The sequence below is a fragment of the Sporothrix schenckii genome (genome assembly GCF_000961545.1).
Source record: "Sporothrix schenckii 1099-18 chromosome Unknown Cont49, whole genome shotgun sequence".
In the NCBI taxonomy this organism is placed as follows: domain Eukaryota; kingdom Fungi; phylum Ascomycota; class Sordariomycetes; order Ophiostomatales; family Ophiostomataceae; genus Sporothrix; species Sporothrix schenckii.
In genome coordinates this window covers 4,043,093-4,068,127 of record NW_015971150.1, presented here as the reverse complement: position 1 = coordinate 4,068,127, position 25,035 = coordinate 4,043,093, and the positions used below count along the sequence as shown (strand labels likewise).

Here is a 25,035-nt window from a genome sequence, read left to right as displayed (position 1 = left end):
TCGTGCATGCGCTAAAGCGGGTTAATACCAAGCTGTAATATAAGAATATATAATAAACCCATATTCTATGTCTACGCTTTGGGTAATACTGTGCATGCCTCAGGCAGACAAAAATTTCAAGAGTAAGACGCCCTTCACTGACGCGCTACGTGAGTGACGCGAAAGGGGGTCCGCCTTTGCTAAATGAGGTCCCCAAAAACAGTAGAGCTTTTTGCGGCCAGAAGTCCAGCAAGGCCACCTCTCTGTTCACTCTCATCGTTTCCCTTTCTCACCATCATCTCGCCAGTATCATTTCGACTCTCGGGCACGCTGCATTTCATCAAAGCACCATTCGTTCCCCGTCATTTATCCGCCCTCACTTGCTGCCTGCCTGTGTAGCCGCGATAGCTTCAAGCTACGGTCTCACACTCGAGCACATCGACACATTACGACATTTGGGCGAAGCGGTCGCACCATTGTGCACCACATCGCAACCTCCGAGGACGGGCGCTATGTCCGAAATCACGATTGACGCCAAGACGTTCCAGGACCGCGTGGGCGACTTTGTTAACGCCTGGAAGGCCGACGCGAAGCGAGCTGGTGATGATGGCGTGTTCAACGGCGCGAGCTCCATCCTCGTAATGATGGGCAAAGTTGAGGAGGTGCCCGAGTATCAGAAGAACAATGCAGTTCATGTGAGTCACTGGTCCAGTGATGGGGTTGGATGCCAAGTGAAGCAATGACAGCAAGAGGACGAAGGGCTAACTTGATCAGTTTTGGCTACTGGGCTACGAGTTTCCTACGACCTTAATGCTCTTGACGCAGGAGACCCTCTACATCCTGACAACGGCGAAAAAGGCAAAATACCTCGACCAGATCAAGGGCGGCCGCTTCCCGGTCGAGGTGCTTGTGCGTGGCAAAGACGCTGCCGAGAACGACAAGCTGTTCCTCAAGATTATCGATGCCATCCGGACATCGGGCAAGAAACTCGGCGTGCTCCCCAAGGACACGTCCCGTGGCCCCTTTGTCGACGAGTGGAAAAAGACGCTGGAGGAGAACGGGAAGGATATTGAGCAGGTGGATATTAGTGCCGCCCTGTCGTCTGCTGCTTTCGCAGTCAAGAACGAGACGGAGCTCCGTGCCATGCGTACAGCATCTCGGGCCTGCGTTGCCCTGATGCATCCTTACTTCCTAGATGAGATGTCCGACATTCTCGACCAGGACACAAAGATCCGCCACACCGATCTTGTCGACAAGGTGGAGAAGATGATCGACAACAAGAAGTTCTGGAAGACGGTCGAGTTGCCCAACAAATCGAAACTGCCGGCCGAGTTTGACGTCGAGCAGCTTGACTGGGTTCTTGGCCCTATTGTTCAGAGCGGCGGCAAATTCGACATCAAGTGGCAGACCGAGGTCAACAACGACAACCTTCGGCCCGGTATTATTATTGCTGCCCTGGGCATGCGCTACAAGTCATACTGCTCGACCATTGCGCGCACATTTTTGGTTGACCCCAACAAGGCGCAGGAAAGCAACTACCGCCTCTTGTCGGCTGTCCACAGCCTTGCTCTCAAAGAGATCAGTGACGGCGTTCTCTGCAAAGATGTCTACGCCAAGGCCCTCAGCTACATTCGCAGCAAGAAACCGGAGCTGGAAAAGAACTTTATCAAAAATATTGGCTATGGCATCGGTCTGGAGAACCGCGACTCTACGCTGCTCCTCAACGGCAAGAACACCCGTGTCCTTAAGGATGGCATGACGCTCTGCATCACGACGGGCTTCAGCGACATCGAGAACGCGCAGTCCAAGGACAAGAACGACAAGCTCTACTCGCTTGTCATTACCGACACCATTCGTGTCACAGCCGGCGAGCCGGTCATTTTCACAGGTGATGCACCGAGCGATGCTGATGCAAGCTCGTTCTTCTTCAAAGACGAAGAAGAGGCTCAACCCACTCCTAAGAAAGAGAAAAAGGACGCCCGCGTCGGCGCTGTTGCGACCAAGAACATTACTAGTACGCGCTTGCGTTCTGAGCGTTCGACGCAGGTGGACGAGGACGGCGATAAGCGCCGCCGCGAGCATCAAAAAGAACTCGCGCAAAAGAAGCAGCGCGAAGGCCTGGAGCGCTTTGCTGAGGCCACCGGCGGCCAGAACGGCAAAGAGATCAAGAAGTTCAAACGCTTCGAATCGTACAAGCGGGACAACCAATTCCCGCTAAAGGTTCGCGATCTCGGTATCGTTGTCGACACCAAGAACAGCACCGTCATCCTGCCCATCATGGGCCGTCCCGTGCCGTTCCACATCAACACGATCAAGAACGCAAGCAAGAGCGACGAGGGCGATTGGTCGTTCCTCCGCGTCAACTTCTTGTCTCCGGGCCAGGGCGTCGGCCGCAAAGATGATCAGCCGTTTGAGGATGCGTCTGCCCATTTTGTGCGCAGCCTGACGTTCCGCTCGACAGACGGTGACCGCTACAACGACATTGCCAATCAAATTGCCGGCATGAAGCGCGACGCCACCAAGAAGGAGCAGGAGAAGAAAGACATGGAGGATGTTGTAGAGCAGGACAAGCTGATTGAAATCCGGAACCGGCGGCCAGCCGTACTTGATAATGTCTTTATCCGCCCGGCCATGGAAGGCAAGCGCGTGCCAGGAAAGGTCGAGATCCACCAGAACGGTATCCGCTACCAGTCGCCGCTGAGCGCGCACCAGCGTGTCGACATTCTGTTCTCCAACGTCCGCCACCTCTTCTTCCAGCCGTCGCAGCACGAGCTGATTGTCATCATCCACATCCATCTGAAAGATCCGATCATCATAGGGAACAAGAAGAAGACGAAGGATGTGCAGTTCTACCGCGAAGCCACCGATATCCAGTTCGACGAGACCGGCAACCGGAAGCGCAAGTACCGATATGGCGACGAGGACGAGTTCGAGGCCGAGCAGGAGGAGCGTCGCCGGCGCGCTGAGTTGGACCGCCTCTTCAAGAGCTTTGCCGAGAAGATTGCCGAGGCTGGCCGCAATGAGAACCTCGAGGTCGACATGCCGATTCGCGAGATCGGCTTCAATGGCGTGCCTTTCCGTAGCAACGTCTACATCCAGCCGACAACCGAGTGTTTGATCCAGCTGACAGAGCCGCCCTTCATGGTTGTCACGCTCGAAGAGATCGAGGTGGCACACCTGGAGCGCGTGCAATTTGGACTCAAAAACTTCGATTTGGTGTTTGTCTTCAAGGACTTTTCGCGCCCACCCTTCCACGTCAACACGATCCCCGTTGAGTCGCTCGAGGACGTGAAGGAGTTTTTGGACTCGTCAGATATTGCTTACTCTGAGGGTCCGCTGAACCTCAACTGGCCGACGATCATGAAGACGGTCACAGCCGACACGCACCAGTTCTTTGCCGACGGTGGTTGGGGCTTCCTACAGAACGAGTCGGACGACGAAGACGGCGATTCTGAGGAGGAGGAGGAGAGTGCGTTCGAGATGAGCGAGAGCGAGCTTGAGGAGCCGTCTGAGTCGAGCGAGGAAGGTTCCGATTTTGATTCGAATGCCTCGGACGAGGCAAGCGATGAGGACGCCAGCGAGGAGGAAGAGGGCGAGAGCTGGGACGAGCTCGAGCGAAAGGCAAAGAAACGCGACCGCGACACAAACCTGGACGACGACGACCGCGGTAGCAAGAAGTCGCGCAGGCGCTAGGACGGAGAAGACATGGATGAGTGGCGGTCTCGCGAAGGTCTCGATGGCAATTTCCACGCTTCATTGAACATAATATAACCACACTGACGACATTCCTTCATCTATCTCTTCTCTTTCGTTATTGTCTTTTTTACTATATTGGTATCTTCTTATGCTCTTTCAGTTTTGCTTTTTGTTTCTGTAAAATGGGACTTGTTTGATTGTTATTTGCGACATGCGTTTGCGAAAGGGAAAAATTGAAGACTTTATTATTGAATACTGAAGCTGTGGGTTCGAGCATTCTATGGAGCTGTCCGCTGAGCCTTGTGACGTGCCGAGCAGTGGCAGCCGAGCAAAATGAGAAAACAATGCTTTGTATTTCAAATAAAAAGCATTCACTGGCGTTAGTGCCAATGGAGGGATCCATGAAATCAAATTTATTTTAACCATACAAAAAGATCCGTTTTGCGCAACGCCGTTATACAGAGAAATTACATGGGGAAATGGAGGAATGTGAACGAACTGTGGGAACGAAAGCATACGAAGCAATTTCCTCTTGCTGTGGAGGTGCATAATACAAGCTACAGCGTCCAGGCCGCTCGAGTGTGTTGATACTTGTCATGCACGGTGTGAAAAGCAAATAAATGACACGAAATGAGAATAGTCGGGAAAACATCCATAAGCCAAAAAGAAAAGAAGAGCACAAAAAACAAGAAACAAGCCAAGAGAAGCAACAAGATGAGAGGAAAGGAATCAGAAAAGGCGACGAGAACGGGAGTGCACCACAAATTCGGCCGCAAAAAGTTAAATCCAAAGTTCGTCTCCGCACACCGAGACTATTTTGCCCGCATGGGATTCTTTCCGGAACCATACGCTGCAACCAACTGCGCCGGCTTGGACATGGCATTCTACGCCCCGCTGCCACTGACGTCCCGGCCCGATGCGAGTACAGCACTGCCACCAGCACCACCGGCATCAGCCTGTCGCGAGGGCGCCGGCGCGTTATTCCAGGACAGATATGTGTGGTCACCCAGCTTTCTTGGCTTAATCATGTGCGTGACGGTGAACACAACACCCAGGAGGATGCAGATACCGCCGACAACGAGGTAGGCAATGCCCAGGAAGGGGTTGCGGCCGCCCATGACAGTACGGGTAGACAGGATAATGGACTTTGTGCCGCGGAACTCGGTAACGTTGAAGACTAGAAAAAAGAAGTCAGTATTAGCAATCATTCGCAGGTCCGTCACCCGAACGAGTGACCAGGCGAGTCAAACACTTACAGCTAATAACATCGACCTGGTAGGTCCCGCTGCGCATGGCGGTGGTGTCGTTGCGTTGGGCCAGCTTGCTGAAGGTAGGCAGGCCAGCAGTGCGCATCCACACCATAAGGGACTCGTCCGTGGACAGGTCGGGCGGCGGGTTCGACTCGGTGTATCCGTTGGGGTATCGGTGGATCCAGTTGGGGGGCGGCGAGACCTGTGAGTAGCTCATTGACGATGGGAACTTGCCGTACAGCGGCTTGTCGGAGCTCCACGCAATGTTGGTCTGGTTCTGCATGACGTACGTCTCGTTGTCGCTGCTGCCGTCCTGGACGTTGAGCAGCACGGGGCTGGAGAAGGTGTCGTTGAAATAGGAGTTGGCAATGAGACCGCAGGGATAGTACGCGGCACCGGTACTGTTGACTTCGAGCGGGTCGCACTTGGAGCCCTTGACGTCGGAGTCACTGACAACGTCGCCCTTAAGCTGCTTGTCGAAGAAGCTGTTGACGTAGCGACGGTGGTTCTGATAGAAGTTGGTCAAGTGGTAGTAGAAGAGCACGGGAGGGCCCATGCTCTCGGGGATGTCGAACTGCAGGCTGCACACGTTGACGGGGAAGGGCACCTTGACGCCGTCGTATGTGACCTCGATGGGCGTGCGCTTCCACATAGCGGCGGCCGTCGTCGAGTTGCTAGATGCCTTGAACTGCATCTTGACGGCATCAGACGGCATGTCCTCGAAGCCTGCCGTCGGCGCCTGGTTGTCACAGTTGGTGTAATCGAGCTGAATCATCTGTACCTGCGCGCTAACATAGAGCAGAACGCCACCAATGGGCGCAAAGATGATACCAATGGCGAAGAAGAGCGGCAGCACGGTCTTAGGCGTGAGAATAGGTCTGTGATGTGATGTGAGCGGGTGTCTCTCCCTCTGTGTCTCGACTTCCCGGGTCTTTTAAATGTCGTCGAACTTACTGCCATGCCTTGAGACGTTGTTGCCGGAAAGCGGTGTCTGTTCACGGGGGTGCAGAATCATCGTCAGTCAAACTGGTCCATAGCATCGCCATCGACATCGCGACGATGATGAGCCATCATCACCACAGATCCCAATGCCCAATATCGCGCCGCCGGATCGCCAGGAAACGCGCAAGAACGCGCCCGGCATCTCCGGAATCCACATTCCCTCCTCCCAAAACGTCTCACGTACTTGCAGGTCTCTTGCTCTTTTTCTTCTCGGCGTGCTTCGAGTCGCTCTCGGAGGTAATCGAGTCCGGGTGGCCCAGATCGGCGGGCTCGTCGTCGCGGGGCGCCATCGTTTAGACGTCGATTTGCAAATTGCGTCGTTCAGTATCTCTTCTTATGTCCCTATCCTCGCTGTGTTATTGCGTCTGTCAAAGAAAGTGCAGATGTCGCGTCGTGGCAAGACGTAGGTCGAGTTTGCATGGCCTTATTTTTTGATGGATGATGGGTGGCTGCTTTGCTGTTGCCCCCTTTGCTGGCAACTCTGCTACAGATGACGGGCGCAGTGGCAGAATTCCAGGAGGTAGAAACTTAGCCCGTGGCGCCGAAATTTAGTTGGTTGGCTAGGCTCAGCCACAGCGCGTCTCGCATTTGATCCCACAGCATACGAAACAGGTGTGGGTCTAATCACGTGATGTTCTATTTCAGGCATTCGCAGAGACCAGCCTACGTAAGATGCGAGGCTGGTAACAACTTCAGGCAACAGGGAAATTTGACAGATGAACAAGTAATCAGGGACAAGCCCCAACATAATGATAAGCAGAGACATGCATGTCAGCCAGAATGGCCAAGACAGCGACACAAAAAGCTCGAGCGACCATTTTGAAAGTGACGAGCAATGTGATCCCGGCCGAGACGCAAGGGATTAACGCGTAGTGGCGATCAGTCCGCGCGTGCATCCAAGTCCAAGCACGTCTTAGCTGCAAGAAAGGGAGCCTGCCCGGCTTCCAAGACGCAGTGGTGCATCCGCTGCGTGCCTCCATAGGGGGCTGTCGACAAGGACATTCGCTTTGATGCATATTAAACCGAAAGGAAAGGAAAAGGCGACCTTGGGAATGTGTAAAGAAGGAGCAAAGGAGGCCCACCAGTGCCAGCTGTGCCCGATTTCACGCTTCACCTGTCTTACATATTGCCCATAGGCGATCCGACCCTCCTTCCCCGTTCGCGCACTCAATCTTGTTTCTGCCCAGATGGGTAGTGTGGAATGCCGGCTGCACAGAAGCTCCAGAAGCTTTTTTCTGTCGTTCCAATCTTTCCACTTGCGGAAGAGGGGCGGTGCCGCATGGTGGCCCGTGCGCCTTCTAGAACGGTTCCAGCGTCGCTGACTGGCCCTTTGGATTGCGAGCTTGGGTGAGGGGCTGTTAACCCGCCGCTGCGCTGCTTCGACGTAAGTTTCGAAGTGGCCCCAGACGTGCACCACACACACTGCTACCGTTCAGCAACCTCATCAGGAAGCAACAGCAAACTGGCACTTTTGCCTTGCGCTGCTCCCACCAGCGCTCCTACCTCTTTTCTCCTTGTGTTTCTGGGTCTTTGCCCCCTGCTTTCCCCCTTCTGCTTTCTTTCCCAGCTTCCCAGCTGCTCTTGTTCTATGGTTGCCGCTTGCCCAACTTCCATCCTTCCATCTTCGACTCTCCATTTCTTCTTTCTTTTTCGCTCCTGTCTGAGCTGTCATCCTACATTACAAGCCTGCCATCGATACAATCAACGCATGCTCTTATTGCCTGCCTCTCCTGCCGCCCCTTTCCGGGCCATCTTTTCTTCATCGCTCTTTCTCCATTCTCTGTTTTGGTCGAACAACCCCACTTGCTGGGTTGTGAGAACAAAGACAAGAGGCAGCAAGGCCGCCCAGACAGGAAAGAACGACACAACAAAGACGGATTGATTTTTCCCGCAGATAAGCAACAAGTTCTAGCATTCCAGCACTATTGCACCCCTCCACCAGGTAAGCTACTACACTCAAAGCCTCTTTCTGTCTTTCCTGGCTCCTCCTGTTTCTTGTCATCCGCCGTCCGTCTTCGTGCCTGTCGCCCATACCCTACTCCACAACCTAATTCACCACCTCCACCCCTCATTTGTCGCCACCAAACCAGACGACATCATAAACCATTCCCAATCTCTCTTTCTATTCCCATTCCCTCGTCTCCACCGTCCGCTACATCGCCAGCTCCTCGTCCCTCTACAGCTGCGTCACGCCTCCGCATTCGCAGGTTGACCAAATTGTTTCGCTACAAGCTCAGTTGTGATCGGAAACTGCTTTGCCATCTTCCTCACCGTCGAGCATCATCATACATCTCCCAGGCTTTGTTTCTGCTGAGCTGAGCTGCCCTTGTCCTTCACAAGCTCTGGCTATAGCCGTACCCGTGTGTTCCAATCTTTTTCTTATCGTCACCCTACCGATTGCTCAACTCCTGTTTGTTATTGTGCATTACTTCCCGTCCCAGTCTCCCCAAGACCAATCTTCGTATCACCAGCAGTCGTTTTCAAGAAATGGCGCAACGAGAAGCCGCAAGCCCTGGGTCCCAAGGACAGCATGTTGACACGCTCTCCTCTGTCATCTTTCCTCACTCCGTTATCGATATCGTGGGAAGGAAGGGGCAGAAAGGGGCTGTGAACGCGGGCAATTGCTGTAACGAAGTTCGCGCAACACAGACCAACTGCTTCTGTTTGACAGCTCTGTCCTCCAACCCTCCGCTTTCCTCCAAATTAGCCCGAAGCACACTCACTACATTAACGCCGTTCACAAGAGCACAACATCATATTCGCATTGCCACGACATCTGATCAATGTGTGGCCTTGTTTAGTCTCCAATTGTACACACTAACAAATGCTACAGGCAACAGACTCGGATACGCCTAATCCACGTGGAACGTACGCCTGTGTTCTATCTCCCTTTCGATTTCGTCGGGCCATATCTCAAATTCCACGACAAATTGTACCTCCATTTAAAGGCCTTTTCATTTCAAATTATCCACCAGCGCCTTCATTTTCCTTGCAATACTCCGACCTTACCTCGCCGAACGTTACGATATCGACGACACGATCGCCATCTCTCCAGTTCTCTGTGTACATATTTTTAGCCATGTCTGGCGGAGGCTTCACAAGCCCTTTTGCGGCCAACTCAAACCCGTTCGGTCCTCCGTCGGCGGATTCAAGGAGGGCTCCAGATAACGCAGGGCCTATGCAGCAAGTTATTGAGGAGGACGAGAACGATGTCGTTTCATCGCCAACGTCACCCTTTGCCCTCAAGTCCGGCGCCGTCGGCGGTCCGTCCCGCGCTCTTTTCCCACCAGACTCCTCGTCGGACTTCTCGCAGAACTTCGGCCGCTCGCCCCCGCCCGGCGAGTACCCCGCACAATACAACTTCGGACGGCGTACATCTGTGTCCGCAGAGTCTCTAAAACCAGTAACCGACTCATACGACAACTGGTCGCCGCCGGTGCACCAGAAGTCGGCCGAGCAGCTCGAGCGCCTGAAGGCTGCCATCCAGGGGAACTTCCTCTTCAGCCACCTGGATGAAGAGCAGTCTGCGCAGATTCTGGGTGCTCTGATGGAAAAGCCAATTCCGACAAAAGGCATCAAGGTAAGCGACGGTTGATTCCTCATTGGGCGGGTGTCAAGAGTCAAAGTGCAGATTGCTAAACTTTTTTGCGTCAGGTCATTACTCAAGGGGATTCGGGCGACTTCTTTTACGTGGTCGAGAAAGGCAGCTTCGACGCTTATGTCAACAGCTCCGGCACCCTTCAATCCGGGCCTGAGGGTCTCGGTACAAAGGTGGATACGATCGCGGCCGGAGGTTCGTTTGGCGAGCTGGCCCTCATGTACAACGCACCTCGTGCAGCTACAGTCATCTCTGCAGAACCGGCATGCACGCTATGGGCACTTGACCGTTTAACATTCCGGCGCATCCTGATGGAGTCGACGTTTGCACGCCGTCGCATGTACGAAAGCTTCCTCGAGGAAGTGCCGCTTCTGGCTACCTTGACGCCCTATGAACGCTCCAAGATTGCCGACGCCCTCGAAACACAAAAGTTTGCAGCTGGCGCTACTATCATCCGCGAGGGTGATCCGGGGCACTCTTTCTACCTGGTGGAGAGCGGGGAGGCCACGGTCTATAAGTCTGGTACCGAGAGCCCGGTGAAGCACTACCAAAAGGGCGACTTCTTTGGCGAGCTTGCGCTGCTCAATGACGCTCCCCGTGCGGCGACTATTGTTGCCAAGACCGACATCAAGGTCGCGACGCTGGGTAAATCTGCCTTCCAGCGGCTATTGGGCCCTGTTGAAGGTATTATGCGCCGGACAAGATACGAGGGCGTCAAGACTGGTGTTGAGGACCTGGATCCTCTGCAAACTTCCTAAGGTTGTTTGCTTGATTTTGATATATGTGCCAAATATCTACAGCGGTATCTTACAACCGTCAAGGGACAAATTCATGGTCAACGGTAAAGTGGAATCCGGAGGCGGTTTTGGGTCGTTACTTGATGATTTGTTTTGTGTTTTTTTATCATGCCTAACGGTTTTCGTCTCCTTTTATCCTATTAATTTGCAGCTTGTTTGGTTTGTTTCTCTTTCGAGATCCTACTATCGTATCTGTTTCTTCGTCCCTTGCCTTTTTTTTTTTTTTGGAGAATCTCTCTATATTTACAACACGTTTCACTCCACAAACACCCCATAGGGCCCAGCACCTTTCAAGGACATAGTTTAACACCCTTAAGGAGGGCATCCTTAGTTGAGGGATGGCGACGGTGGTGGCGTTCGGGACTCCTATTGTTGTTTAATCTTCTTTTGCAATACGATCATATTCCTCTCGTCCTCTCTTTCACGACATCGTAAGTTTGTAGTTGAGGCAGGTTGTTTGTGTGTTACGATATTTGATTCATGCGCCAAAAGCGCTGCACTATAGCAGCGTTTATAATCGCTTCACTGTGTCGTCCGTAGCAAAAAGATAAAAACAGTGCTCAATTCTGGTATTCAAAACTCATAACGCCAGGCGCCTTTCCATACACACAGCATGATATGACCAGTCTTCATCAGACACGCTCTCTCTCTCTCTCTCTCTCTCCTACTAGACGTCCTCGCCATTTTCGGCTCGCTGCCGACGCGCGTCCAAAATCCGTAACCGCAGCTCCTCAGCCGCGGCCTCTGTTTCCAGGACACGGCCAACGCCAGTCCGCCACGTCTCCTCCAAGCTTCGCAGCTCGCCTGCGGCCTCGTTCTGTGCACGCTGCCGCCGTAGCGTGACAAGATCGATGTCTTTCCGCGTCTCGGCCAGGTCTGCCTCGAGCGCACGGAGGTCCGCCTCGGTCTGCCAGTTGCCGACGAGCCACGCGTTTTTGCCGTAGCTGTCGAGCAACGCCAAGTGGGCACGGCGGCCACGCAAGTACGTCTGGCTGGTGTAGGCGCGGGTCAGTCGTGTGCGGAGAGCGGCTGCATCCGAGCCGGCCGCCCCTTCATCGTCGTCGTCGTCGTCGTCATCTACCTCGTACCGGGACAGGTCTATGGCGGAGAGCTGTGTTTGCTTCTTCTTGTCATCCTTGGCCTCGGCGGTGTGGTTGGCGGCAACGCGGGCTACCTCCGCCTGCATGGCGGGCGTCAGTTTCGGCTCGTAGGGCGGGCGCAGGAGAGCATGGTGAGGATCATCGGGAACGGTGGTGCGCTCTTGGGCGACAAGGGCTTCGGCAGCGGCGCGCTGCTCGGGTGTTGGTTCAGGGTCGACGTCTACATGCGGCGGGGTTAGCAATCGCCAACTGGCGACAGATTGGGCGGGCTGTGCAGTGTAAACGTACAGGGTAACGACTCGTGTACACTTGTAATGTAGGGCATGGTTGCGATGTGAGGCGATGTCGGCATCAGATGTGGTGGTTAAAGGTTGCTTCGCCAAAAAGCGCGGCTTTGAATCACGACAGCCTTGTTCAGCTAAAACCAAGGCGGTGTGCAGCGGCAGAATCGGGGAGGCTTGAGTTTTGGCTTCTGTTTGAATCCACCCCACTACATGGCCTGCAGTGGTCAACAACCCAGATAATTCGAAGGTTTGCCTATTGTTTACTTTTCTTTCGTGTCATTCGGTCCTCCTCTGTCAATGGTGATCTGTGGCTTTATTTCTACATTTTATTTCTGCGCTGTTTTACTTTGTACGGATATATTCATGGTCTTGCGTCGTGTGGCAGAGACGGAATAAGTCAAGAGCTTGGCGTGCCTGTGCTGTGCCGTTTGTCGTCTTCTGTGATCATGACAACCGTGGAACAGAAAGTGTGAGAATGGATGACCATGCGTCGTGTTACTGAATTTCTTCTTTGTACGACATACAAGTTGACGTAAGGAAACATTGTAAGTCGTCTGTCCTCTGCCATCCAGTAACTTAATATTCGGTGTCTACCCTCCCCAAACACCTGCTACCGTACCAAGGCTGTAAGCCTGCTGTTTCATGGTTGTCCAAAACAAAAGAAACCGAGTACAAAAACAAATACTGCAGACAAAGAGCCTCTTCATCTGGAATGAGTATCGACCTAGCGAGAAGTGTCAATTGCAAAGAGTCGATGAAACATTGGTGGCTTTGCTAGTGATATAAAAAGACTCAGACTCTCATACAATTGCACAATGGGATACTAATATTAGGTTTTTTAAAAATAAATTGTTAAATAAAAACTCCATTAGTGGGTCTGAAACCACATTAATGTGGCGTGAATGATCATGAGATGGAAAGGAATTGAATTGGCCAAGAAAAAATGACACGACTAGAAAACAAACAAGCAAGTACTGTCAGGTTGTTGTAGGACGGCTCCGATTAGAGATCGTAGGTGGTCCGTCCTTAACCCAGAATAATGTAAAACGCGGGTCTATCCATCGTCCGTCGTTTGCACCGTGAAACACGAAACGAGGCTGTTTCGAGGTAAGGCTGTTTGTTGACTTACCCAGTCGGGCCAAGTCGAGCAAGGACAAAGAACGCACATTAACACGTTGGAAACCCTGATCGCTTTTCCCTGTAATAGGTCCCGCTGCGCAAGCTTCGCTTCTGTTTCATATTGTAGCCACGACAATCTAAATAAAGAAGCACCGGGGTTGAGAAGGCTGAAGAATTTGTGGCGATACGAATGAAGATTGTGGTTTGTTTTATGCTCCAAGTCTCAATGTGGTACCGCTACCGTGTCTTGAACGGCAGAAGGCAATTAGATTGAAGGACTGCTACATCTCACGCTGCGGATGAATGACCGTCGGCTTCCGAGCAGCTTCCTTTTTGTTCTCAACCGAGCGCGATTCGGGTTCTTCTAGAATCTTTTCCCATGGCTTTAAACTTCTTTAGCATGAAGCTTGGATCTCAACTGGGGCAATGTCCTGGCCACTCTCTTTAAAACAAGTCGACGCAACCCGTTGATAAAGGGCCAAACTGGACGACGCCGGATGAGACGGCTGGCTGTTGAACAAGAAACGAACGACAACAGAAATGAGTGGAGAATCTTGAATGCTTTTGTGTTTTTTTTGAATGAACAAGTTCAGTCAGCTCCTGCCTCTGGTATTCCCGCATCAACCCCTTTTCTTTTGTCACTGTAATCTCGGCTGTAGCCATCTCTGCAAACGCCGATGTGCACGACGTACAAATGCCACTTTTGCAGTTGCATCATTTTGCTACTCTTGTATGGTCGTATCGGCTGTTTGCTGGCGTCTTATGTAGACCGGACTAAGGTTATTTAAATGAGGTTATCCCACTGTGCATACAAGCCTGCCAGTGAGAAACAAGATAGCGGACCAAACAAAAAAGGGGACAAAGTGAACGAGAATGACACAGTACGACATGCGTCTTAATAACTGTATTATAACAATTAAAGTGCCAACGCTGTGGGGATGAGAGACGAAAAAACAAAACATCTGGCAAACGGGTAAGAAAAGTTGGCTAAGCCTCTCTATTCGATCTCTGTTGCTCCTGGTCTCTGTTTCTTTATGTACGATACGAATTACCTGGAGAGCATATTGGCCCTATTCGCGTTCGCTTTCCCTTCCCATAAACGGGCCATCGTTACCAATCTGCAGCAAGAGACCTGGTGCGGCATGTCAAGGCACTGAACGGTAGAAACGAGAAACAAATTCCTAATTCGCCGAGAAATAAAAAAACGAGTTTGGAAGTACCCGCACTCGTCAGGTGCTCTGAATTAAAACGGGATACTGCCGTGTGGAGTGAATTAAATAGCCTTCATAAATTGTACACTCTACACTACCGGAAGGATTCGATAAAATACCAGATAATTATGTGACGGGCAATGGTTATTTACACTCCCAAAGCCTCCCACTTTCTCCATTTCTTTGGGAATCGTTCTCTTGTCAGTGACTTGGCGTGTTTCTGTCGACGCTGAGCTTGCACTGCATACTGGGTATGACAGACAGCTATTCCGGTTGATCATAGCTTGTCTGGTCAGTATCGCGAATCGCTCGTCGCGTCGCACCCTGCTGACACTGCCACCCCCGGGCCGGGCTGTCCTGATTCGAAACGGCCAGATACATTTTGAAAGTCCATTAATTGACTGTTTGGCTAGTCGCGGAGACTTTGCACAAACATAGCTGTTCTGATTACCCAAAACCGGCGCACCCAATTTTCACAATGACCGATGCGCCTCGCGTCTTTTGCATCGGGAATCGTGTCACCTGGCCACTCAACACGGCCTAGAAATTGATTAAATCGACGTGTGCAGATGCGCCCGCCCGTACAACACACGTGCAAACAATATAACGGTTCTACTTCGTATGCAACACAAGAGGGCTGCTGGGGTCTAGATTGCGCAACATTTTCTTTGTGTTTTCTTTTCATATCCAGCAGCTCCTCTTCATGTTGTGTTGATCCTGGGCCGCTCCTTCCAAAACCGGGTACGCATTCTGGGCCCAGTTCTTTCCCGTGTTGTGCGTTCATCCTGCACGCCCAGATTCCCAGAGCTTTTCTCGGAGCTCACTCCACCCCTGCCTTACCCCTTACCGTCGACCCCTGGCCCCTGTTCATCCGCTTTTTCACGGTGCTTTTTTCTTGTTCTGAGCGGCGGCGCTGGCCCCTGCTCATCTCAGAGCTCCTTCTTTTTAGAGCTTCGCACTTACCTGGCACCCACCGTACCAAAATGGCACGACACGCTATGGTATGTGTATTTGATGAAGAAGGAGCGACTGGCGTCGAAGACGGTGACACGATGTCGTCCGATGTCCAGTCCTGCAGCACATCCCCAAATCCTAACAGGCCATTTTAGCTTGCACATATTCCTTGGCTTAGAGTTACTGAGAAATGCCCGAAGTTCTTTGCCACAAACCGAAGGGACGGCGCGATGTTCGTTGTGTTGACCGCGTCGATTTGCCGTAGTTTGCATACCGAGCCTTATTACTATCATTGTCATTATTATTATTATTATTATTATTATTATTATTTTAAAAAAGAGAAACACGGAGAATTGTAAGAACGTCCAGACACCGTAAAGACAAACCACGCCTCACTTTACTTCTCTGCTCGACTTCACTGAAGCGAAGCCCAAAAAATCACCGAAGATCACAGACCAGCAAGCAGTTGTGTGAAGCTTTCTCCACCCTCACCACCTTCCACCACGCAGCTTTCCTGGTCGATCGACAAAAGTAGTCAAATCGACCAGAAGCTCTTTCGTTTCAACCTTCGTGTCTATCCCCCCTGCCCTCGTTTGCTCGCTATTTGTTTCGTTTCAAGCCAGGGTCCCAGCATCCACAGCCGAAAAGGGATGTGATGTGATGCTGTGGGAAGGGAAGGGAACATCTTGATGTGCATCAGGACGGATCCGCCTGCCGCAGGAGCTGGAGCGTACGAAGTACTATGGGATAGCCTTCAATTGCTGTTATGTTGTAAGATACTTACAACAGAGGCGTACATGTGCAGCTTCCCGGAAGCAACGTCCATGACTCAAGCAACGCGTCTAATCCGCGACGAAGTCACAACGCACTCGCCTTCCCCCTTCCCCCCACCCAATATGCCCAGGGACTTTCTCTTTCCAAAGATCCACAGCCGGAGAATCTGTTACACCAACAACGGCCCCATTGACTCTCATGGCCACTCGGCCCTGTGGCTTGCCAACTCTTGGACCTTTGCTCTCGATTTGTTCACTATCTATCTCTTTCGTAAGATATCGTAAATGTGTTTTGCACTTCCGCTGCCCTTTTGTCGACACAAGAACGAGATGGATTCAGCATTTCTGATATCCTTCCCTGGAGCTGCTACTACTGCACGCCATCCTTCCTTCCCCTCCCCTCTCTGCTGCGCCGCCTCCTCTCCACGGCCCTGGAAGCAACCCAAATGTTGAAACTGATGAGACAATTGTGGTTCGTTCCTGCGTCTGTCTCCTTTGCTGACCTGCCCCCTGTGTCTCCTGCACCTTCACAACACTCTCTCCACAGTATAGGCTCTGTTTCCTAGGCACTTAGCTTGTCGACCGCATTCGGTTCCGTCCGACCCCTTTCCTTCACTCATTTTTAATATCCTCTTACACATCCTCACGCTCACGCATCCCCCTTTTGCTCTTCCCCTGTTCGAATGGTATGGATGCAAATGTGCATTCTTTCTCCCACGACACCTGCTGCAGCCAGCCTTCCTGGGTTTACCCCTCGATTACCGCGCCTGCAATGTGCCAATACATCTGCACCTGCCGCAGGACCTGGCTCTTTCTACATTGTGATCAAATGATTAGCGCATTTCCTATTTCCCTATTTCCTCTTTCAGCTGGCCGGTTGCGCTTTCACGTTTTTCGATTCCCTACGAAGTATCTTTCCTATTACGTAGCAATGCAGAGAGACCTTATCACGCTATTGTATTCACGCTAACGATTTTATCTCCCCTTGGTCCGGTCCTCTTCCTGCTGCTCATCGCCTGCATTTTCGCCCTAGGCCTCTCCTTTCCCTCCTGTTCTTTCACGTCTGATCCTCTCCGTCCCCCATGGCCCCCCCTAGCCCCAAAACTAACCCTCCGGAAAGCAATCTCTCATCTCGCAGGGTCCTCTACCTCTTGGTCTCTCTCGCCCTCATTTCTTGTAACGTACCGCCCTTCCTGGGTTTCCCTTTCACGTCTTGCCAAACTACCCTATTGACAAAACTTCCTTCGTCTCTTGATTTCTCATTGTTCTTGTTTTGTTCCCTTCGTCTCACGTTGCTGCATCTCCTTCCTGGCATCTGTTTTGGCCTATCTACTTCTCTGCTGCCGTTGTTTATCCTTTATCTTTCTCCCCTTCGCCTCGACCCCCTTCGTCTCATATCCCTTGCTGTCCGGCTCGGCTCCATAGCAAGGCCGTCTCGACAGAGCGCCTACGGCTCGATTTTGTTCCTTTGTTCTCCCACCTGGGCGTACGTCGCCTGGCTTGCCCTCCCTTTGCAGTTCGCCTCCTCTCCTCCCTCGCAACCAACCAACAGCGCGTGTTCGCAACTCGACGGCTCCGTCTGCACACGGCTTCGGCTCCATTGGATACAATTACACCGTTCTTGCTCACTCCTAGCAAGGAATACTTTGTCGAACTCGGCTGTTGCAACCCACGTCGAATCCGACTGCTTGCCGATCTAGCTATCATCGCTCTCATACTTGTCAACTACGATTTCATACCAGTGCTTCCCCCCTGGCCATTTCCTCGGGTTGTTTTTGTGACTGGCTTCGCCGATATAGACTCTCGCCCTCCTGTTACCTTTGTCACCTCGCTCGCTCTCGACGAATCCAGACCTGGGTTTTCTACCCCAATCTGGATTGCACTTCCGCCATGCCTTTGGCACACAGCTCCTGACAACTTGACACTTCTTACTACGTGACCTTGGTCAACGTCTCCTGCACGTTAAACCAGCACCAGGGTTAGGGCCGGAGTGCCTGCCACTGTCTTGACGGGACGTTGGTTTGCACGTCGTGCTACTCTGCACAATTATACGACTTGGTTCTGAGCACGTTCTACACGGCCCAATCAGCTGGGCTCCTCCCCCTGTTTACTTACATATCAGCTGTGGCATCCGCCTTCCGTCGGTTGCACTGATCTTGCGTTTTGTCTGCAAGCTAGCGCAGATTACAAGTGACTGGCCATTGGGTGGAAACTTAATACCACGGCATTGGTTGTACGCTGTTTTTGTCGGTGTAGCCGACCGGCCAAATCGGCCCTGTTCTGTTCACTTGTCGCTCATGGGATTGAGACTCGACACGATGACGTCCACAGCAACCGAGGCAGCGGCATCCTTGCGCCAGAACGGCCAAAATGCCCAGCTTGCTGTGCGCCTGTCTTCCCTTCAACCTCAGTCCGCGCGTTCGCCATCTGCTGCGTCGCCCGTACCAGACCAAAGCCAAAATCCGGCAGAAGCTGCGCCGCGCCGACGGCCGAAGAAACCCCCGATCCCACGACATCCGATCCCGACCATGCAGGAAGCGTTTGCCGAATCACTTGCCGAAGTCTCATCCGGCACTCTCTCTATGAAGCCAAAACTGCGGGTCGACACGCCACAGATTCGCCGCGATCGCCTTCTCGACCAGGACAAGACCGAAGGTCCACCCGCCGCCTTGTGGCGCATGCGCCCGGCCCAGAACTGCCACGAGCTGCGCAAGCTCTTGGCCCAAATTGCCTTTGGCGTGTACCTGTTGCTCAAGGGCATGGCCAACAGTGATGCCCAGGTCGTCGCAATCTTGCAGGGCCACATCGACGAGGTGGACGACTTTCTGAAGACCGCCATGGAGGACCTGAAATTGGCGACGCAGGATCTCAACACCCGCCTCGACTACCTCAAGCTGCCACTAGGAAATCTGCCTGCTTTTGAGGAAATGCTGGAGGACCGCGAGTTTCGTCTTCGCATTGTCGAGGGCAACGTCCGCATTGAGCACATTTTGTCGCGAACGACGACCGCCCTGGTGCAGACGATCCAGGATGTCTCGGAAGGCCTACGGTCTACAAAGGAGTTTACCGCCTACTTGACCAAGGAAGAAAATGGTTCATGGCGTCACGAGCGGCCAGCCGAGGTGGTCGAGATTTTTGAGGCCATGCGCGGAAACGCCGAGGGCTGGCTGAATGCGTTTGCCGACCTGGAGGAGAAAACCAATACGTTGGATCTTTTAATTTCCAAGCTGGCCGATATGGTGACTGAGATGGATCGGTGCGCTGGTGAAGTCAGCCGCCGAACAAGAGTATGTTGCTACCCTGCCCTGTCTCATGAGGTGTTTCTTCATTTCATTTTGAGACAATTTCCAATTTGTATTTATTGACGTCCCATACTAACTGAATTTGCGTCACAGTTCAGCGTCAAGCCGTACACGCTACCAGAGCTCACCAGTCGTGTATCACAAGAGTCACAAGAGTCGCAAGAGTCTCAAGAGTCACAGGATTCATCGTTTAGGGTGTCCTACGAAGCAACGCCACCTTTGTCTCCCGGTATTAATGTGACCCCAATGCCGCCTCGCCTTTCTCTTCGGTTCAGTGCGCTCGGTGATATAATGGCACCCAACTTTCTGGAACTAAGCACAGTCAGCAGCAGCAACAACAACAACAACAACAACAACAACAACAACAGCAGCAGCAGCAGCAGCAACAGCAACAATGCCACTGCTGCTGCCACACTGGTCCCTTCGCTTCAGTATACACCGCCAGCGGAGGTGTCAAGCGAACAACTACTAGGCTCCGGCAAATCCATGGTTCAAAATCCCATTGAGGATTCCGTCGAGACACAACAAACAACAAGCCGGTCAGATGAGCCTGCGGCAGAATTGGACAGCCAAGATGCTGATGCTGTGACGATCAAATCAAATTCGACTGTCATCAAGGATGCTCCAGCCGTATCGTCTTCCGAACACGATCTTATGCCAATCCCGTTGCGCGTCATAGTCGACCAAGATAGGAACGAAACTGTAGCATTAGAAGGAGCTGTCGGTAGCCCAACCGGATCTCTCTCACCGCAGAAGGAGACAATAGAGGACGAGCCCCTTTATATCTTGCAACCTAAGATCTATACGCCGACAGCGTCTCCGCTGCCCTCACCCAGTGTCCCCGAGAGTGGTCGAAACACCTCCAGCCCGGATCTCACTCTATCACAACCACGCTCTCGTGCTGAGGTGCCGTCGCCACGGCTGTTTATCCCGCCTGTCGAAGAGCGCCTGAGCTACAGAAGTACCACAGCGCCATTGTCCAGCGGATTGCACGGCGATAGCCACTCCACATTGTCGAGGCAGTCCTCAAGCGTTATTTCGCCTGCGGATTCAGTTTCCTCCGACAGGACCATTGACGCGGAGTTCAACAAAGGCATCCCTAAGAAAAAGACGTCCATCCGTGAACGCGTGTCTCTTCGTACGACTCCACCGGACGCTATCTTGGTGCCACCGCCCAACGCACCACAGCTGCACCGCCCTGTCTTTGCATCGCCGCGGACCTATCAAAATTACAGCACGTTTACGGGCCCAGATTCGGCCTACAGCTCCGACATGGAACGCACGGCCAGCGTGCAGGTCACCGACGCGACGCCAACTAATGTAGGCGGTGCAGGCCACGACTACTCACCGCCCACCATTCCGAACGTTATCCCCTCACCCCACTCAGATCAGCAGTATTTCCGCCCTGTTCAGGCAAGTCCGCACTCGCCTTTGCAACAGCGCCCGCACACGGCCGGCCAGGTCCCGTCGCGGCCCTACCACCTACGCAATGCTCCATCTTCGATGGGCATGAGCATGCTCAGTAGCGTGACAACGATGACGCAGGACTCCAAGGGCCAGCCGGTGCTGAAGAAGAAGCGTAGTGCCTTTGGTTGGCTGAAGAAGGCCTTCACACTCGACGAAGATGAACGCGTCACTTTTGACCAGCGCAGACAGACGCAAGAACGCAACTTGTACTACGACACCAAAAGCCCCAGATTCCTGGATGGAAAGCGGATCAATTGATTATACCGCGGCTTTGCCTGCACCGCTACATGGCAGTGCATCCGCAACATCACTTTTGGAAAATATGCAAACGAAAAAATAAGCCAAGGAGATACCCCTCATCGCATCTACTATCACCAACACATGATTCCCATAGCCGCTCCTTTCATATTCCCCCTCCCTTTTTATTCTGCCTTCTTCTGTTTTTGTATATACGACAGCATAGCGTGTCATTGGTTTAACCTATTTCGCTCCTTTTTTCCCTTGCAATGTTTTTGATACCTGTCTACATTTTTTTTCATTTGTTCCCTTTCCCGTCATTACCATGCACTGACTTTTTATATCTGTCACTACTTCACTTGCCATTTCTTATTCTCTAAAGTAATCAAACATGCAGGGGTGGTACAGGTTCGCGCGAAGCAGCTTGAGAGGCGGCCTTTTGGATTTACAAGAATAATGATAGCGCTACCAATGAATATGAAATTGGATATCTACGTATATCGTGCAGTACCTGTTATAGTCTTTCCTTCAGTGCAATGAACAAAAGGTCCGCCTTGGCCAGCAACTGAGACTTGCCGTCCCATATGGAGCCCTCGAGAAAGTACTTGCGTGTCCCTTCCTTGCGGACGAACCGCGCCGTCACTAAAATGTCCGCCGGAGTGCGGACAGGACGCGAGTACGTGATGTTTAGATAGCCCGTGACGAAGCCATTGGTGACGGTAGCTGACGACTCGGCGGCTGCTTCGGGGCCGTAGGGGTTGGTCGATGCGGGCAGTGGCGGCGCCGTGGCGCCGATGCGCTTATTGTGTCTGTCGCGCGCCAGGTTCAGTGGCATCAGTAGGCCTAGCACCTCGTCAAGGATGGTGGCTACGATGCCGCCGTGCGCCACGCCAATGTGGCCGTTGATGCCTGGGCCAATGCTCATGAGGGCTTTGAGCTCGAGAATGGGCGCCCGGTACCCGGGGCTGACGCCAGCCGACGCCGGTATGGATGGCTCTTCATAAAAGATGATAAAGGCGCCAATCGTGTCACGTGTGTGCAGTGTTGTGGAAAAGGCATTGTCAATTGTCTTGGTGCTGCTTGTAAAGGAGCCGTCGGCGTTGAGGGCAGGCTTGACACGGCGACGTGAGCCCGGCTGCACGATACGGATCTCCTTGGCCGCAGCACTTCCTTTTGGACGGCCTTCGGCAGGCTTGAGGTGGACACGGCACCACGGGACGCTCAGGAAGTATTCGGCCTCGGCGATGGCGTCGGGGTGGCCCTGGAGCTCATAGATATCGCCAGGCGTGTCGGGGTCCGATGCAGTTGTCGATGGTGTTTTTGGGGACATTGTGAAAAGATGTGAGAGGGAGAGAGGGGTGGAACAGGAGAGGACTGGCAGCAGGAGGAGGAGTAGGAGGACTATTGGAAAGACGAGTGTGTCGTGACGCCGACAGGCTGTCAAGGAGGATGTTGGCACAGCAGTAAGCAAGAAAGCCGTCGCATGCAGTTGAAATGGCGTCAGTCGCCAAGGTTTCTGTTCAACCTGTGTGTGAGCGAGCAGTTGGAATACCTTCTTTGGCCCAGTTTTACGCAGTTCGTTCTCACAGCGCGACGCAAGAGTAAATAACCCTGAGTGAACGAAGCAATTGGAAACGGAGGCACCGCTTGGCGACGGCGATCCGAGATCATAGCTCACGTTCCGTGCAGGACTCCACTCTACGTAAACCGAGGTTTACTCGACCGCTCTCTGTCACTCTCCGGCTCTCCACCTGCAGTTTACAAGGGTGGTCTTGCGAACGCAATTAGAGTGTACGCGCACACGTGATTGTATCTCTCTTATCGGACCAGCTTTTTTTTTTGGCGGGGGACGACAATTGCTGATCAATGCTGTCATGAGAGAGGCATTAGAGCCTAATAGGTATTCTGTTAGGGTGCTCTTTCTCGTTTTCACTTTTGTCGCCTCTTTGCTTAGTGACTTCATGAATGCTGCGCGATTGAACCTCACTTGCCTATTTTGTCTTCCTCTTCTCCCCCCCCCCCCCCTTTTTTTTTTCCTTTTCCCCCTTTCTTCCTTTTTCCTTCATATCACTACCATAATGTCACAACAAACGCAACCGCCGTTGCCACAGGCTTCGGCGTTATCGCAGATGCACGACCTGCTTGCCAATCTCCAAGACCGCGCGGCGCAACTCGATACACAGATGAATAAGTTGAGCAAGGCACTTGACCACTGGCGCCTGCTCGGCGCCGAATACGAGGCCCTCGCCGACGAGGTTAACCTAGCCCGGGGAAAGGTCGCCGGCGACGACAAGGCGACACAGCAAGCGCAGCAGGCCGCCCTCGTGCGCATCCGCCGCGACTTTGACGGCCAGCTGGTCGACCACCAGACCGTGTGCGACCTGTTTGGTGCCCGCCAGGGGCAGACGATTACTCGAAGCACCGACCATATTGCCAGCGCCATCGGCCGGCGACTCGACTATGTGCACCAAAACACAGAAACCCTGGAAAAGAAGGTGGAGGCGGTGGTGAAGCAGCTGTCGGCATTGCAGCTCGGCGGGCTGACGGAGATGCTGGATGACGAAGACAAGACCGAACAGGACGCACAAGCTGGTGGTGGTCATGGCGATGGAGGGGACCTTGACGACCCCGTCACGGACATTGTCGAGCAACTGGACGAGGACGGAAACGTGATCGACGTACAGCTACACACGCCATCAGACACACGAGAGCGTGTGAGGGAGGCGCTGAAGAAGGCCGGCATCGATGAAATTCCACCTGGTGGCCCCACTGCGGCCAAGAAGTCGACAACAGACACCACTGCAGGCCGAAAAGACCCGGAGGTTTCACAGCAGACAAAAGACGTGACGAAAGAGAAGCTTCAAGCATCGAAACTTCAACCGAACACGTCAACAGCTCGCAAAACTGTGTCGTTCTCTGAGTATGCAAAGGCCGGCGATTCCTACTCTTCTTTCCCGCAGCCTACGTCCTTTGCGGCGCAACGGCTGGAAAACATTATGCGCAGTGCAAAGGACCAAGAGTCTGTTGTTGACGCCTCGACGTCGGTTGTACCCGACGACGAGCCGGCGGATGAGGCTGCCCTCCGCCGGGAGATGCTCGAGTACAGTATATCCGAGATTGGACCGATTGTCGCACAGCTCGACCTAGAGGAGGGCACGTCTGACGACGACGAGGGGTACGATGACTTCTACGAAGAAGAATATGACGACGAAGATGATGATGATGCGGAGGATGAACACGGCCGATCCAAGTACAGCGTCATCGACGAGACATACCGCGAGCGAATGCGGGAGTTGGAGCGGAAGCTGGGTGTGGCTCCGCTGCAGCATCCATCCACCTTGGCCCCGTCGGCGGCTTCTGGGGCCGAAGGTGCCGCTGCTGCAACGACGGACGACGTTGCGGAGAGCCTGGGCCGGATTCGTGTCTCGGGCCTCGCTGAGGCTGCGGCGGTGGCTGCGGGCAATGCGCCCAACGGCGCCCCGGCAAATGCAAATGGTGACGTGCAATCGCCCAAGTCGCCTGCAAGTCTAACATCGGTGTTGAAAGAACCGACAGAGAATTTCCGCACCAAGGTCAAGGCCACAGGTAGCGATGCAAAGAAGGTGTCGTTTGCCAGCTCTGTGGACATTGCGCCTTTGGAGACCGTGCCACCGGCTGCATCCCTAACCTCTGCCCCTGCCTCTGTGGTTACCAAGGCCAAGGACAAGGCGCATGCGCAGCTTGTGGTCGACCCGATGAGTGAGGTCATCGTAGAACGTGGGAGCAAACAAAATGGCAGCAGCAGCACCATTCCCCAGCCGCCAGCGGCACGTGATGCCACGCAGAAACCGAAGCGCGTTTCCCGGTTCAAACAGGCCCGCGGCGGTGGCGATGTCGATGGCACGGCCGCTACTAACGGCGGTCTCCCAAAAGGCCCCCACCAAGCTCCTGTCCGGTTCCTTGACGCGGACCGCACAGTCGCGCCAGACGGCCCAGAGGGCAGGACGCATGTCGACGAAGTCATTGAGCGAACGGCGGTGACGCAGCCCAGAGAGCCCCACGAGCTGGATGCTAGTATCCTGATGCAGGAGGCGGCTACGGAATACCACAAGACACGCAATCGGCTCATCCAGCAACAGGGCGGGTTTCTACAGGCGAGCGAGTCGGCCGTCGTTCCCGTGGGATTAGATGACGGCGGTCCGCGCATCAGCAAGTTCAAAGCTGCAAAACTAGGCGAGCAGTTTATGTCTTAAAAGATTTGTGAATATTCTCCAGGTTGTTTTGGCG

The 25,035-nt window shown here is 53.2% G+C and overlaps 8 protein-coding genes across 8 annotated transcripts; 4 read left to right on the top strand and 4 right to left on the bottom strand.

Moving 5' to 3' along the window:
* Positions 1-491: 491 nt before the first annotated feature.
* On the top strand, positions 492-3,672 carry SPSK_04894 (chromatin-remodeling protein SPT16; the record flags this gene model as incomplete). Its single annotated transcript, XM_016731654.1, has 2 exons — positions 492-674; positions 754-3,672. 2 exons carry the CDS (start codon positions 492-494, stop codon positions 3,670-3,672), a joined length of 3,102 nt encoding a protein of 1,033 aa, XP_016583829.1.
* An 887-nt stretch (positions 3,673-4,559) lies between these two features.
* Positions 4,560-6,675, bottom strand: SPSK_05055 (LEM3 family; the record flags this gene model as incomplete). Its single annotated transcript, XM_016731808.1, has 4 exons — positions 4,560-4,852; positions 4,932-5,856; positions 5,953-6,110; positions 6,456-6,675. 4 exons carry the CDS (start codon positions 6,673-6,675, stop codon positions 4,560-4,562), a joined length of 1,596 nt encoding a protein of 531 aa, XP_016583828.1.
* A 2,331-nt stretch (positions 6,676-9,006) lies between these two features.
* On the top strand, positions 9,007-10,283 carry SPSK_05323 (cAMP-dependent protein kinase regulator; the record flags this gene model as incomplete). Its single annotated transcript, XM_016732072.1, has 2 exons — positions 9,007-9,507; positions 9,582-10,283. The coding sequence occupies 2 exons, from the start codon at positions 9,007-9,009 to the stop codon at positions 10,281-10,283; spliced, it is 1,203 nt and encodes a 400-aa protein (XP_016583827.1).
* Positions 10,284-10,989: 706 nt separating this feature from the next.
* Positions 10,990-11,747, bottom strand: SPSK_05541 (pre-mRNA-splicing factor SPF27; the record flags this gene model as incomplete). The annotated part of the gene is made up of 2 exons (XM_016732285.1): positions 10,990-11,642; positions 11,711-11,747. The coding sequence occupies 2 exons, from the start codon at positions 11,745-11,747 to the stop codon at positions 10,990-10,992; spliced, it is 690 nt and encodes a 229-aa protein (XP_016583826.1).
* A 5,463-nt stretch (positions 11,748-17,210) lies between these two features.
* SPSK_05716 (uncharacterized protein) lies at positions 17,211-17,523 on the bottom strand (the record flags this gene model as incomplete). Its single annotated transcript, XM_016732455.1, has 2 exons — positions 17,211-17,459; positions 17,503-17,523. The coding sequence occupies 2 exons, from the start codon at positions 17,521-17,523 to the stop codon at positions 17,211-17,213; spliced, it is 270 nt and encodes an 89-aa protein (XP_016583825.1).
* A 537-nt stretch (positions 17,524-18,060) lies between these two features.
* Positions 18,061-20,790, top strand: SPSK_04944 (uncharacterized protein; the record flags this gene model as incomplete). Its single annotated transcript, XM_016731703.1, has 2 exons — positions 18,061-19,050; positions 19,159-20,790. The coding sequence occupies 2 exons, from the start codon at positions 18,061-18,063 to the stop codon at positions 20,788-20,790; spliced, it is 2,622 nt and encodes an 873-aa protein (XP_016583824.1).
* Positions 20,791-21,283: 493 nt separating this feature from the next.
* SPSK_05519 (thioesterase superfamily) lies at positions 21,284-22,099 on the bottom strand (the record flags this gene model as incomplete). Its single annotated transcript, XM_016732263.1, has 1 exon — positions 21,284-22,099. One exon carries the CDS (start codon positions 22,097-22,099, stop codon positions 21,284-21,286), a length of 816 nt encoding a protein of 271 aa, XP_016583823.1.
* A 748-nt stretch (positions 22,100-22,847) lies between these two features.
* SPSK_05044 (uncharacterized protein) lies at positions 22,848-25,001 on the top strand (the record flags this gene model as incomplete). The annotated part of the gene is made up of 1 exon (XM_016731797.1): positions 22,848-25,001. The coding sequence occupies one exon, from the start codon at positions 22,848-22,850 to the stop codon at positions 24,999-25,001; it is 2,154 nt and encodes a 717-aa protein (XP_016583822.1).
* Positions 25,002-25,035: the final 34 nt, after the last annotated feature.